General features: G+C 37.3%; 1 protein-coding gene across 2 annotated transcripts in view; it reads right to left on the bottom strand.

Moving 5' to 3' along the window:
- Window positions 1–4990: 4990 nt before the first annotated feature.
- PURG (purine rich element binding protein G) overlaps window positions 4991–15511 on the bottom strand; it is a 36015-nt gene continuing 25494 nt past the window's right edge. For both annotated transcript variants that reach the window (XM_027122778.1, XM_027122779.1), the window contains exon 3: window positions 4991–5895. In XM_027122778.1, the coding sequence (XP_026978579.1) occupies window positions 5791–5895 (105 nt within the window). In that variant the 3' untranslated portion in view covers window positions 4991–5790. The remainder of the gene's footprint in view (window positions 5896–15511) is intronic.

The following is a 15511-nucleotide window of genomic DNA, read 5'->3' on the forward strand; positions in this document are numbered from 1 at the left end:
AAGATAGATTAACAGGAGAAAAACAAATTTAATTTCATACGTTTGGGAGTCCATAAAAATATGAGATGCCGAGAAGTGACCCAAACAGGCAGCTTTTATACCTTTTTAGACAAGGGAACAATCAATTTGCGATGAATTGACAGAACAAAGGGATCTGGACTTGGGGTAGCACATTACTGAAGAAGTATCAAGATTTGTTTACATAGCCCTCTGAGCCTTGAATTCCCTACTCTGTTGATAAGGATGCCTTCTACGCTCCTGCTACAGGGAGGGTATCTTCACGTGGGAGATTTATTTCCTGCTTTCAGGGAAAAAAGGAGGATCAGAATGTCCTTCTTGTGCTGGCTGTTTCTTAAGTAACTTTAATTCAAAATGATCAATATGCCAAAGTGGTGCATTTTGGGGTGACATATTCAGCTCTCCTTCATCATCACTACCAATGACCCACTGGGGGAGTTTGTCTTCCTGTTCCCACAACTCTGGTCTCCAAATGGGGCACGTTCTTGCCAAGGAACCTAGCCAGGATCCATTGAATTACAATGTAACTAACAAGTTACAGCTGCTGTCCTGGCACTGTGGATTCCTTATGCCAAGGAACCAGCAGGTTAGAAGAGGAGTCACCATGTGGGCAGGGATAATTGATGCTGATCAGAAGCAGGAGATGGTGCTGCTTTAAACAAGGGGCCATGGCGGGGGGAATGTGTATGGAACCCACATGACCCACTCAGGCCCCCCCGTTTCTGCTCACGAACCTGGGCAGCAACCACAGCCTGAGAAAGATATGCTGCTGCGTTTGAGCTCAGGCTCACAGCTGGAACTCATCCCCTTCGTCTTCCATCATCCATTCTAAATTACCGCTCACCCCAGCCCTCACCTTGGCAGGAATCAGTGGCTTACCTGCTAGTAAGACTCATTCCCAAGGTCCCAAGACCTTCATTCCCAAGGGGTCTGATCTCTTGATAGCCATACCTTTCTGGGGTGACTGCTCTGATGACCTGGTGTGATTATTTCCGTTTCCTTGTCAGGTTTGTATCATGGAGCCCATCATAACATGATGCTATTCATTAATATTACTAATTTCCTTCCTATCTTATTTTATACTTGTCAAGGAACATACTAGGTTTTATAAGTAGATTTTCCTACTAGAAAGAGCATTGCCAACTGGTCGACACAGGTATTCTAATCTATCTAGCATTTATTTCCTTCCTTTAAAAAAATCATTTTTAAAATTATAAAAATAATATATGATTATCATGAAATAATTTAAAAAGTATAGAAGCAAAAATTGAAGTCCAGTTTGTTTGTTTTTTTACATCTATTTATTTATTTATTTTTGGTTGCATTGGGTCTTCGTTGCTGTGCGTGGGCTTTCTCTAGTTGCGGCAAGCGGGGTCTACTCTTTGCTGTGGTGCGCGGGCTTCTCATTGCGGTGGCTTCTCTTGTTGCGGAGCACAGGCTCTAGGCACGTGGGCTCCAGTAGTTGTGGCACGCGGGCTCAGTAGATGTGGTCACAGGCTCTAGAGCGCAGGCTCAGTAGTTGTGGCACATGGGCTTAGTTGCTCTGCGGCATGTGGGATCTTCCCAGACCAGGGCTCGAACCCGTGTCCCCTGCGTTGGCAGGCGGGTTCTTAATCACTGTGCCACCAGGGGAGCCCCTGAAGTCCACTTCTTATGCAGTTTCCTTTTAATCCTACTCCATAGGAGCAAAACTATTTTTTGTTGTCAATTAATTGTTTTCTCCATTGGATATCTGACGCTCAAGGTGTTATTTTAATGACCTTGTTTAAAAGGAATCTCTTGTGTATTTACCCAGAATGAACTAAAAAAACTGAGTTTTTAAACACACAAAACTGAGGGTCAACTCTTTCATTCAGAGTCCTTTTTAATCTTCACAAGCCAATCTTTTAGTTAAGTCTTTTAGGATGGCAAACATTATGCTTTGCAAAAAAGGGTAAGCTTCAGTTACCACTCATAGAATGAGAGATCATTTGGGGAGAATACGTATAGTGCTGTGCTTACTGCATTTCAAAGTTTATTCAGTCTTAGGAACTATGACTCATTTGTTTTTGTGTTAAATTAGTTTTTGCTTATTTTCTAGAAGTCTTTTCACTTCCCCAAGGATAAAGTGGGGGGGTGAGAAAAGTGATTTTCTTTTTCAGTGTGAACTCAGCATGCACCTACTTCAATGGTTTTAAAAAGAATGTGTGAAGACAGGTCTGAAATAATTTAGGTTATAGATTGGCTTTTTAAAAAAAAGAAGGTCGGGCTTCCCTGGTGGCGCAGTGGTTGAGAGTCCGCCTGCCGATGCAGGGGATACAGGTTCGTGCCCCGGTCTGGGAGGTTCCCACATGCCGCGGAGCGGCTAGGCCCATGAGCCATGGCCGCTGAGCCTGCGCGTCCGGAGCCTGTTGCTCTGCAACGGGAGAGGCCACAACAGTGAGAGGCCCGCGTATGGCAAAAAAAAAAAGGTCAAGGGAATTCCCTGGTGGTCCAGTGGTTAGGACTCGCACTCTCACTGTCGAGGGCCGGAGTTCGATCCCTGGTTCGGGAGCTAAAAATCCCACAAACCTCATGGTGTGGCCAAAAAGTAATAAAAAGAAAAGAAAAAAGAAGGTTAATATTACTATCATTGGCCATTTTCAAACTCAAAGCAATTCCTGATGAGAAAAACTAGTTCCCTAAGATGAGTAAGGTTAGGCTGTTGGCGTACATGAAATTTAGCTCAAAAGATGTTCTTCAACGGAAAACATCTGGATCTTTATTAAAGTGTTTTCATTCAAGAAGTTACAAATGACACTTGAGCTTAAGATCTCCAAGGGAAATTATTGTTTAAGGAACAGAAAAAGCAACTTACCAAAATAAGGTTGATAAAACTGTAAAGGCAAATATAATTTTGTACCTTTAAAAAAACCTCAATGATGGTTTCACTCAATGAGGGAGGGCCTACATTATTCTCACAAACAACCAAACTTACAAAGTGTAGTCATTGTATTACTTTTCAGTTATAAAGGGCAAATGAGTTTTTGAAAATAATTTCGTACTAAAAAGGCTGATAAAAAATTTGTGAGAACAGTTTTTTAGGTGGGACAAACTGTGATGAACTGTGTGATTTACAACTATGGTTGACCATGGGGATAAAAATTAGAGATCTTTCCATGTAGATTAAAAAGTAGACATTTTTCCAAAAGAAATTTATTTATTCTCTTATCCTTTCATAAAATTAGAATTAATTTTCGTTTGATTACCAGGCAAAATATTACCACAGAAATAAAGATACCCTAAGACTTTCTTTGACCTTTCTCTCTCTTTTTGATTGAAGAAAACCTGGAATTATTTTGTAGCACATTTACTAGTTGCCAGTTTTCATGAGATGGAATCCTGTAAAGGGAGTTACAAAAATATACAGTAGAAATGTCTTTGGGGGGACTTCCCTGGTGGTCCAGTGGTAAAGAAGCCACCTTCCAATGCAGGGGACACAGGTTGATCCCTGGTCGGGGAACTAAGATCCCACATGCGTGCGGCAACTAAGCCCACACACCACAAGTACTGAGCTCGCACGCCTCAACAAGAGAACCCGCAGTGCTGCAAACTACAGAGCCCATGCGCCCTGGAGCCTGCACGTCACAACTAGAGAGAGAAAACCCGCACGACACAACTAGAGAGAAGCCCGCGTGTCACAACGAAAAATCCCGCATGCCTCAACGGAGATCCTGCGTGTGCAACTAAGACCCGACGCAGCCAAAAGAATTAAAAGTAAATAAATAAAATAAATATTAAAAAATAAAAAAGAAAGAATCCGCCTTCCAATGCAGTGGACGCAGCTTTGATCCCTGGATGGGGAACTAAGATACCATATGCTGCGGGGCAACTAAGCCTGCACGCTCTAGAGCTCGCGCGACATAACGAAAGATCCCGCATGCCTAAACTCAGACCCAAGGCAGCCAAATAAATTAATATTAAAAAAAAAAGAAGAAAGAAATGTCCTTGGGGAGAGGTTGTGATTTAGTAAATACTGCATTTATTCAAGATACTCATGGAGATGCAAACCCAGTGTTCACATGGGCTCTGTTCTCTAAACTTCATTTTCTGATATTAGAAGTTAGACATGATTTAATAACTATTTGAGGCAAAATTACTGTAGCTTACATTTTTTATGTAATAAAGAACCATAGTAGTATTGGAATATCACTTCACTCATGGACCCACTCGATTAGGTGGATAGGTTTGATCATTTTCTACTTGAGACCCATGATTGTTGCTTGAGGAACTTTATAGATTTATCTTGATCTTTTCTTTTAAAATTTAAGGTTACCCATGGGTTAGGAAAAATACCAAGGTCAGCATGCAAATTCACACACTGCCTTAATATTGAGTTTATCTCTGGTTTAGGAGAAATAGTCCTCTGTCCTCATGAAGATACAGGAGCAACTTCATTTGTTCTAATGCTGTGATTCTTAGTACAAATTCTAAAATTAAAAATCAGTGAACCCCCTGCATGGGCTTATCTATTATGCCATTCTGGCATGTGATATCAGCTTGTCCTGCAAAGTTCCAATTTGATTTTTTTGTCCTTATTTTCATACACCTGGAGAGGAACTTTAAATATAAGCATTTAGGAATGGCTTTTTCAATGTCTTTGTGTTGCAGTAAAGGTTTTGAAGGCCTACTTGCTTCCATGTAAACGTTATTTCATGGACCAGATGATATCAACCTGATGATAAAACTTTATTAATAAAGTATTAAAATAGACACTCAGAACATTTGTGCTCTTCTCAAGTTACTTATTTCCAGGTTTGATAGGTCTAGTTTTTATAGATCTGATCTGAACTTGATTTTAGAAGCCAGGCCAACTGGATTTAAATTCCTAAAGATACCATAAATTTTGGGCACAAATTACAAAATAAACACTACAAAAGATCTACTTTTTGTTGATATGAGGGCCCAGCAGAACTAACCTACTTTCTGAAAAATAATTGAGAATACAAACTAATCACACGTATAAACCAGTTTATTAGATTGTCAGTGATACTTTGAGACAAATTCAAGTTATTTTACTGTGTACTTTATATAAACAGAGGAAGGGAGGGAAGTTTTAAACGTCAAGCTTTGTTCAGCATGTGTGCAGTTAGCATCCACGAAAGCACCATTGGATATGGAAGAATTAGCACCACAGAATTTTAGGACCTAACTGTTAACATGCATCACTGAAAAATTTGGAACATGAAAACTGAAGTGGTACGTGGTATGGTCTATTATAAACAATACAGGGCAATTTATGAGTTGTTTTCATACAGTACAATACAATCACCAATCAATGAGAACCTTTTAAGTACAATACAGGACAAAAAACACTTTGTACCCTGTTAACACTAAAGCAGTTACAGATTTAAAAACATGTTTCTTGTAAGAGGCGGTGGGTTGAAATGATCCCTCCTCCTCAGTTTTTAAATTCAGAGTAATATAGTTACATGATCTCTTAAGAAAGTATTTTCAAATCTATGTCCTTCTACCTCAATGCTGACAAATGGTTTTTTGAAAACGGAAAGGCTTGATGAGTTAAAACAGGACAAAACAAAACAAAAAAAAACCTGATAGAGTCAAGAAGTACTCCAGTGTGGTGGAAGATATTCCACATATGATCGGTTTGAAAATGATGCCAGTGGTGTTGACACTTGTCTTCCCTTCCGCGGAGGAATGTCAAGAACAGAAGCCTTGCATTCACGATGAACTTCGGTTCATTTCTTTCACCGAATGCCTTTATTCTGAAGTGTGACATAAGAGACTTATTCCTTATTCCTCAACTGTTTTTGTAGTGTCATAGGGCTGTTCCTTATGCTGGATTTGACAACAGTGAAAAGGGTGGATATTCCCTCTGGATTTAGGGTAATTTGTGAGCTAAAGAAAAAATATTAATTTAAATTTAGCATATATGAAATTTTAAAGGGAGTTTCACTATTTTCACAGTACAAACCTATAATGAATACCTTTCTGTTTCATTGAAAACCTTTCTGTTAGAAAACATGTAACAAACCCTCAATTTTAAGTCACGTCTAGGCCAATTTTGGCGTATTTGAAGATACTGTATAAGAAATGTGCAGTAAGAATAGATATAGGTATATTCAGATCTCAGTGCATTGATGCCAAGGAAAATATATTTTTACTCCCCAAGAGAAGAATATACCTTGAAGCATCTATGCAGACACATGAATCAATCATATATCTGCCCAACTTCTAATTCTGGAATAGTGATAACAGGGTCATTTAGGAAAAAGTACTTAATTACAGTATGGCAGCAATTTTATGTTGTATATATTTAACAGCAAAAACATTTTTGAAAATAGAATCAGTACTATATGGTAAGTTTACAATTCACTATTTCTATACTTGTAACACATGCATTTATTTGTTTTCCCAGTTTTTAAAAATCCCACCAGGACCAACATCTTTCAGAACAACAATCTAACATTAAACAAAAACCTTCTAAGGAAAATAGCTAGCATCACAGAGATTTGAGAAAAGTCTGTTACTCAGCATCACAAAATACTCAATAGATCTACATTTAAGATTGTTCATGCCATGACATTAACACACCTTTGGGTTAATATATCTTATTTAAAAAAGAAAACAAAGAAACAAACCAAAGAACTGACATGGAATTTATCTTTAGTCTCTCCTTGGTAAGAGGAGACTTCTAATAAACTTGACTCCTTTCTGTACCATGTAATGATGACTACATCCATGAAGCAGCATTTACATTTAGCAAAACATTTACGAGTAATGATAGGAAAATGGCCACTAGAGAGAAAGAATTAAAAATAAGTAAAATTATAGAAAAGTGTTTTTTTCTTAAGTGAACTGCCCCCAAACAAACAAACAAGAAAAGCACAAAGTTTGTTTGCTTTGAAATATTCTTCTGTAGAAAAACATTTTTGGATACAAGTTAGCCTATCCTTATAAATGTCAGAGAGATGTAAGGTGTAATTTGAGAAAAAAGTTAACTTTTGAAAAGAAATCCTATTTTTTTTTCTGTTGAACCAAATCTATTGTTTAAATCAAGTACTAATTTTCTGAAGAGGAAACAGGTATACACAGCAGCACATCCACATTACTGATTTAAATTCGATAATTCCCCAGGCATGGCTGACTTGAGCATAGAGGAAGCAACACTAATTTCTTAATGTTTTAGGGTTACATTAAAAAAAAACCTCAACTAAAACAAAACTGAGTAACGACAGGCTGGCTTAATAGTTTTGATGGCCCTTATCTTTGATCAACATTTCAAAACAAGGTAGTACCAATTAAAGAGAAGATTTAAAAAATAAAAGCTATCTAAAAATTGTTCAATGAAAAAGGCTTCAATTTTACAACATTTTAACCTCAAATGATTGTAGACTAACTTAGACTAACAGTTTTGCCATTATCACAAACACTTTTGTTACGCTTGAGTTTTTTTTCATTGTTCATTGGTTGTATTATGTAATACAATTTTCTGTTAAGTTAAAATAGTTTTAATTATTACATTTAATTATAAGAACCTTTAGAAAAACACGTAAGTTGGATAAATTTATAAAAGGATAAAGAATATTTTATGGGATTTTAAACAAGTTCTATACAGACAAATAGCTTAGTTCAAGGTAATAAAGTGCCTTCATTTCTAAGTAATTAACTTCTCACTAAAATATTTTAAGGCTTTATAAGAAACTTAAAGTTATCAGAAGTTTGATATGGGGTTATGCTATTAATTAGCATTCTTTCATAGTCCTTATTTCATTTACTCTTTTGATCCACATTAGGTAATTTTTAATAACTAGCAGCTTAAACCGATAAAAATTGAATTACAAATTCTGAATTCATTTTGTGAGGAAAAGGAAGATGTATAATTTCTAGATGCTGTGATTTGTACATAAGACACACATATTGCTTGTGAACAATCTAAGTTTATGTCGTAATATACAACAGCCAATGCCCCCCAAAATTCAACAGAATATTTAATCCCATGGCAAACAGGGCCATCATTTCATTCAAACATATATTCTGTTGTGTTTACATTTAAAATGATTGTGCAGCCTTGAATGAAAAAGGCCACAGAAAATCTAACATAAATTCTTCAAATACAGGCACAATTAATATTTTTATTGCAATACCTTATGCATAATCTACATTGATGCCAATATCTAATATTAAAGCATTTATATTTATTTTCATTTTGCTTCTAGTACCCATGGATGTATCACAGTAAAATACTGGTAACCTAATCGAAGTATATATAATCGCCATAACATACAGAATTCTATTTCTTCTTGTGATTTCTCTTTGGAGGATATGGGGGTATTTTAAGCACAGCTGTGTCCTTAGTTCTCTTGGCAGCTCCAGATTTTAAGATAAATTATGACTGTATGGACATCAACTATGCAGTTGGTTACAACCAGTGAAAACCAATTAAAATGTTTGAATATTCTTTTTCAGGAATTTAGTTAATTTTATCAGAAAATTGCTAACGTCAGGCAACAGATTAAATGGCCATGACATCTAAAATGCTTTTCTAATTACCACTGGATTAATTTAAAATGTTCCTTAAGTTTAACGATTTTTGAGATTAGAATGGAGGAAAGGTAAAACTCATTGCAAAAAATAGTTTATGTTCCATATAATTGGAAAAACAGGAACTACCAGTAGGAAAAAAGTGCTGATCTTAAAATTGGGTTTGGTTTTGAATCTAAAGCCTAGTAAGAGTAATTCCTGGGAATTAAAAAAAATTAAAATGGCATAAACTTTTATAATTGCACATTCCTTTACCAAAGTGCCACAAGTTACCAAAACTTTAAAAAAATGTACATGAGTCTACTTTTCAAAATCTAAGTATATATAAATTTACCTTTCTTTTTAATAGTATAGTACAAACTTAGCACAAATATAAGCAGGAAGATGAATTATAACTTTCTAAAAACAGTATAGTGTATTTTAAAAAAATAACTATTAAGAACCTTTGTCATTACGAAGATTCAAATCCAAGTATAGCCAAAGCATTCCCATAAAATCTGAAAATATCATGAGAGATTATCTAGGCAAATTTCAGTAACACCCTGCCATGCAATGCACAGACATCATATGCTTTTTTTTAAACATAGTTATCCTGTTTTTATCTGATTACATATTATACTCAGTTTCTTCCATTGCTGAAGTGACAATATATGCAATAGCTGAGTTTTGAAGACAGTATTAAACATTAAGGTTTCTAGTCTTAAGTGTTCGTTCCTATTAAGCACAGCAAAAATGTTTGATGCATGGGTAATTAATTTTCATGCTTCTATCTCTTTATTCTAAATTGAAATGTGAAATGGAAAAGTATAGACGTAATATAATAAGGACAAAAGGACATTAGAGACAAAAGCATCAACATATGGAACAAATAATAAGCAGCTGTGGTGGAAGCTCTCCATATTATTAAATTTGGTGAATCGAGCTTCCCTGGTGGCGCAGTGGTTGAGAGTCCGCCTGCCGATGCAGGGGATGCGGGTTCGTGCCCTGGTCCGGGGGGATCCCGCATGCTGCGGAGCGGCTGGGCCCATGGGCCGTGGCCGCTGAGCCTGCGCGTCCGGAGCCTGTGCTCCACAACGGGACAGGCCACAGCAGTGAGAGGCCCGCGTACCGCAAAAAAAAAAAAAAAAATTTGGTGAATCAGGGAAAGACAAAAACAAACAACAAACAGAAGATCCCTTTACCATGTACTAATTATATTAATATATATTTTAAAATAGATGGTACCCACGTTAGGTTAGAATTTTAATAGTTTTGTTGCTTGAATGTGATGAAGTTAAACTAGGGAGGTGTCGCATTATAAACTGAGACCAAAAAAAATTTTATTATTCAGAGGAGAGAGAGAACGTAAGATCATGATTCTCAATGACAGCTCACCTGTCTTTTTTGTTATGCCACAGGCTAAACAGTGTGGTGTAGTGTCTCATTTAATTAGGGTGAAAAATGCTGGTAAAAACATACAATAGCTTATGTTAACATTACGATTAGTTCATAGTCATGGAATATTAAATGACTAGCAAAAAAGGACCCCTTCTTTTTTCTACAGTTTGAGACTCTCCCTTGGGTGTAAAAATGACCACATAAAAGCATATGAAAGAAATGCCCAATTCTATAAATTCTTCACCTTCTGAGGATATAGAATGGGATATAAAAATTGGTATCCTAGTCCTCTGAGAGAAGTAACAAACTTTAAAAACAAGTAAAATCAGAAAGGATCAGGCATGATAAATCGCTGATGACAACTCCCCCAAACCCAACATATAATAGGTTAGTCACAGAAAGGACAGTTATCCTTCCTATATAATTTAAAGAGCCTTCTTGTAGTTTTCGAATATGAGAATATAATCTCTTATTGGTAAGCAATAGTCTTGGACAGTGGTAGCATTTAACAATAACTAGAGAAATACTTCAAATAACACTGAAACGTATAATATTCTTAATAGAAACTACAGACGTGTGGAAACTCCACACTATATATGATATCCAACTATATATTAGCTCATGTAATACCCAAAATAATATGATTCCACAATCTTTCTTGCTAAAACACACAGATTTTTTTTTCTTGATTTTGCAAAAGCTAGGCAGTTGTATTTACCTCATTTAGCTTTTCCCTGGTAGCACTGCTATAGTGATGACATAAGTATTGAATATATCGATGAGGACCATTCCTATCATATAATTCATCTTGCTTTCTATTATTCAGCTCTTTTATAGCACTTTTCATTTCCAAATGCCTCACAACCGGTTATAACAGTCACTTCTCATTGTATCCCTATGAGGAAGGCAAAGTTAATAAATTGCTTGAGCAGTGGTAGAACCACACAGATGTATATTCTCCAATCCAAAGGCAGTTGTCCTATTCTATGTATCTATACCATACACCCTCTGAGGCCAAAGACTGGATCTTGTCTGCTGTACATCTAGACCTAGCTGACTATCTAGCTCATGCTGTATGCAAAATAAATATTTGTTGACTTAATGAACGAGAAATGAGATTGAGAAAACAGAACAAAGAACTTCAACTCCACCGCCCAATTGAAAAGCTGTGCTTGTCCACTCTTGCATCTTCTCTATTACAGGAGAGTAGGTAATATTACTCGTCTTAAATGATAGGGTAGTATTACACACGATGGCAAAGCCCATATTGTACATGCCCTCCAGAGTATCAATGACACGACTGTTACTACAACTACTCCTAACACTTTGAATGATTCACCTTGCCTTTTGTCAAATATTTAAATGAGAAGTTGTACTTTTATGTACAATAGACTATTCTTAAGCTAATTCAGGCACAAAGAACCAAGGAAATAATCCTCCCAGCTGCAGTCATTATCATGACTATGGAGAATATCAGAAGGGAGTGGAAAGACGGTTACACAGATAGGGCGAAAGGAACTGGGGACGAGTGTTGTTCAATGTTTTGGAAATAAGTGCAGGAAAGTTAAGATCCTTGAGAAGATAGAGATTTTAGTGAAATAGGTGAATGGTGAGATTAAACTAGACGATATCAAAGTCTTTTCCAGCTCTAAAATTCTACGTTGTGCTAACTGGTTCCTCCTCTGATATGACGGGAATCTGTACGGTAATCAAAATATATTTTATTTTTAAGAAAAAAGAATAACCTTGTAAAGTTTAATATTCTGGAACTCTTGAACAACTGTGAGTATTAAAAGTTTTCTTTAAACCATCATTAGGCCTCCTTTTGCAGCAACACCAGGTAAAGCCTTTTAAATCCTAAATACATCTACTTAACTTATGTCAATATAGTGTGGATATTACAATACATTATGTCGTCGCACAATTAGCAGCTAAGAGCTTGATCCTACTCCCACTACTTTACCTGAACACGTCCTCTAAAGAATAGGTCTTACCAGTTAAGTATAACGCATGCCCTCATTCCCAGTTTCAAAGAGAGAAAGGTGAAAGAAATGATTTCTTGTAAAAATTAGAGTTATGGTTTTAAATCACATCAGTAAAAATACTCAATAGTAACGATATTAAGTTTGAATCTCTAAACTGCTGTACATGTTAATAAAAACAGCACTATTAATTAGAACATTTTGACTGAGAAGCAAAAACATTATTCATTCCAAAATTAGGAAGCAAAAATCTAATTTTTATTAGCCAGAAGCATAAATACACAGGTGGAGGAAAGATGATTTACTATCAGCTTTAATTTCTGCTAAGTTAGGATTTTTCAAAACTCTTCAGGCTGCATGTACTCACTGGGAACTCAGGCTTATAATTCTTTATTTCACAACCTAAGACCTTTTGAACATTAAACTCACGTCATTACGCATACTCAAATGCGAACCAGGGCCATATCCTCACTTTTCCACATGGCAACAAACATTATTGGCAGTTAATTAATTACTACAACCAAAAGGATGATGAACTGCTTAGAGAATTCATGCATACTTCTTGAAAGTAGTTAATCGTCTTCATAGTTTAGAACATATATCCTTGAAGCTGAGTATGATAGCACTTCAAATCCTCCTTATGGGTTAAATTACACTGACGAGATTCTCTTGGTAATTTAAATGTAACTGCCTTTTCATGAGAAGTAAGACTTAGGCCAAATTCTACATTAAAGTAGGTCATATTAAAGGGGAGTTTCATTTCAGTATTTTTGGAATAATCAGAATGAAATATGAATGTGGTACAATAACTTAGGAACCATAAGGAGAAAAATAGCTATCAGAGAGGAGAAGGAAAGTATGTATATTTAGTGGCAGGCAGAAAGGTAAAAGAAATGAGAAAATAAGTAGATGAGAGGGCTTCAGAGAATGGCAATAATCTGAAATGTTATTAACATTCTCTCAATAATCTGGCAAAACATTTCCTTTGAGTGCCTTTTTCCATAGAACTGATACAGCATTGTAGTACCATATGATTACTCTTTCTCTTGCTGAATAGTTGCATAAACATTGAAAATGACTTACTACCTTCCCATAAAGTTAAGAAAAGCCCTGTTGGGTATGCTCTTGGTATGTGACTTAGTGTTCTGGGATCTCTCTGTGGTTCTGCAGCTCCTCCTTTTAGAATCTTAAAGGTGGACATGGCATGGATTGGGATAGACTAGCCAAAGGCCAGCTCAAGCCTCTCCTTTATTTAGTTACGTCAAAACTCAGACCCCTCTTTGGTAAGAATAGGATTCTCTTGAAAAAGACAACAGCAGATAGTAAAAATTCCTCCTTTAGATCTATTGGTACACGATTTACTAAGGCTCACTAGAACAACAGTATTATCTTCCCTTAAATACATTGCCACTCCTCAGAATCTCAATGACTCTTTGCTAAAAAAGGCAAAATTTAGGTAAATTCAGTTAGAACTTCCAGAAAAACAAAAATGCAATCTGGATGTTGCTTTCATTGTATCCACTCTCTTTCCATGTATAAAACTATGGACCAACGTGAGTTTCCAATAATAACTGATTCATAAGGTCTACGTTATATAATTTTAAGAGTGCATAAAAGCTACTGAGGCATCACCATATCAATAAACAATGAAAGCATTCCTTCCGGCATGCTTTGATAATAGAGATATCACAAGAACTATCTCCTCCCTTGGAATTATTTTTCACATTACTTTCTGAGGTCGAAGCAGAACTGTGAAGTAAAATAAATAATAACCATTCTTTGGCCATTGCAATTGCTGAACTGCACTAGCCCATTATCTCTGTTTTTAATAGAATAATTTAGAGTCTCTCAAAAGAGTATGCACATAACTAAGGTGGGAGAGTTGTTTGAACGTTAGGAGCAGTTATTTAATATTAATATTTAAGGGTATTTTGTCCCCTCCATTCTTACTACAGGTTTGCTGCCATGATTCAACTAAGATACTCAGTGAAGATCTGCTTATTTTTTGCCTGTTTAAAAAAAGCATCATTAGCAATAAAAAGTCACTATCTACTGATGAACTCAAGAGCTGATCTCAAAACTACTAGGCTGAGTGAAGGAAGTCAAATACAAAAAATACATGTTAATTTGTATGAAATTCCAGAATAGACAAAAGTAGCCTATGCTAATAGAAATCAGATCAGTGACTGCTTCTGAAAGTCAGGAGGAGGAGGAGAGAGTGGATGGTGACTGCGAAGGGGTACATGGGAATTTTCTGGGGTGAGAAAAATGTTCTATGTCTTGATGTTTGCCAAAAATGACTGAATGGTGTAATAAGAGCTGTATGTAAATTATACTTTTTTTTTTTTTTGCTGTACGCGGGCCTCTCACTGTTGTGGCCTCTCCCGTTGCGGAGCACAGGCTCCGGACGCGCAGGCTTAGCGGCCATGGCTCACGGGCCTAGCCGCTCCGCGGCATGTGGGGTCTTCCCGGACTGGGGCACAAACCCGTCTCCCCTGCATCGGCAGGCGGACTCTCAACCACTGCGCCACCAGGGAAGCCCGTAAGCTATACTTTAATACAAAATGTTCAACAACATTACAACTAAGCAAAATACTCCTGCTGAAGAAGCATCATGAAGGCTGGTGTCATTCTTCTTTTTTCATTTCAAAACTTCTACCCTCACCATGTCCCATAGAGAGCAACGTATCCTAGAATGGGGTCCATGACTAATACTCTGCATAGGACAAGGATTCTATATCAGGGCACCAAACCAAAACAGGCTCTTTATAATTGGAGAAAAATTAAGACACATTCTTTTATGGACCATAGTAAATGTGTCAGCGCTAAGAAAAGATATAAAACATTTCATGTTCAAAAAATACCCTAGAGGGGCTTCCCTGGTGGCGCAGTGGTTGAGAGTCCGCCTGCCGATGCAGGGGACACGGGTTCGTGCCCCGGTCCGGGAAGATCCCACATGCCGCGGAGCGGCTGGGCCCGTGAGCCATGGCCTGCGCGTCCGGAGCCTGTGCTCCACAACGGGAGGGGCCACAACAGTGAGAGGCCCGCGTACCGCAAAAAACCCCCAAACAAACAAAAAAACAAAACGTGGTTAAGAATCCGCCTGCCAATGCATGGGACACGGGTTTGAGCCCTGGCCCAGGAAGATCCCACATGCCACGGAGCAACTAAGCCCGTGCGCCACAACTACTGAGCCTGAGCTCTAGAGCCCGCGAGCCACCACTACTGAGCCCACGTGACACAACTACTGAAGCCTGCACGCCTAGAGCCCATGCTCTGCAACAAGAGAAGCCACCGCAATGAGAAGCCGCGCACTGCAACAAAGAGTAGGCCCCGCTCGCCGCAACTAGAGAAAGCCCGCAACGAAGACCCAACACAGCCAAAAATAAATAAATAAGTAAATTTATTAAAAAAAAAAAATCCTAGAATGTAAACGATTTTCCAAGTCAGATTTATTACTGTGAAAATACTAATTTATAAATGCAGAAAAAAAAATTGATAAAATTTTGGCTCAAATTCTACTTAAAAGTAATCATGGCAGTTTGGCCTTCACTCTTGTTTTGGTTCCCCAAGGATGTGTGAATACTGGTGTGGCAACAGTGTACCACTAC

This window comes from Aethalodelphis obliquidens, unplaced genomic scaffold (genome assembly GCF_003676395.1).
Source record: "Aethalodelphis obliquidens isolate GAN/ISIS:26980383/991018 unplaced genomic scaffold, ASM367639v1 scaffold25, whole genome shotgun sequence".
Classification (NCBI taxonomy): domain Eukaryota; kingdom Metazoa; phylum Chordata; class Mammalia; order Artiodactyla; family Delphinidae; genus Aethalodelphis; species Aethalodelphis obliquidens.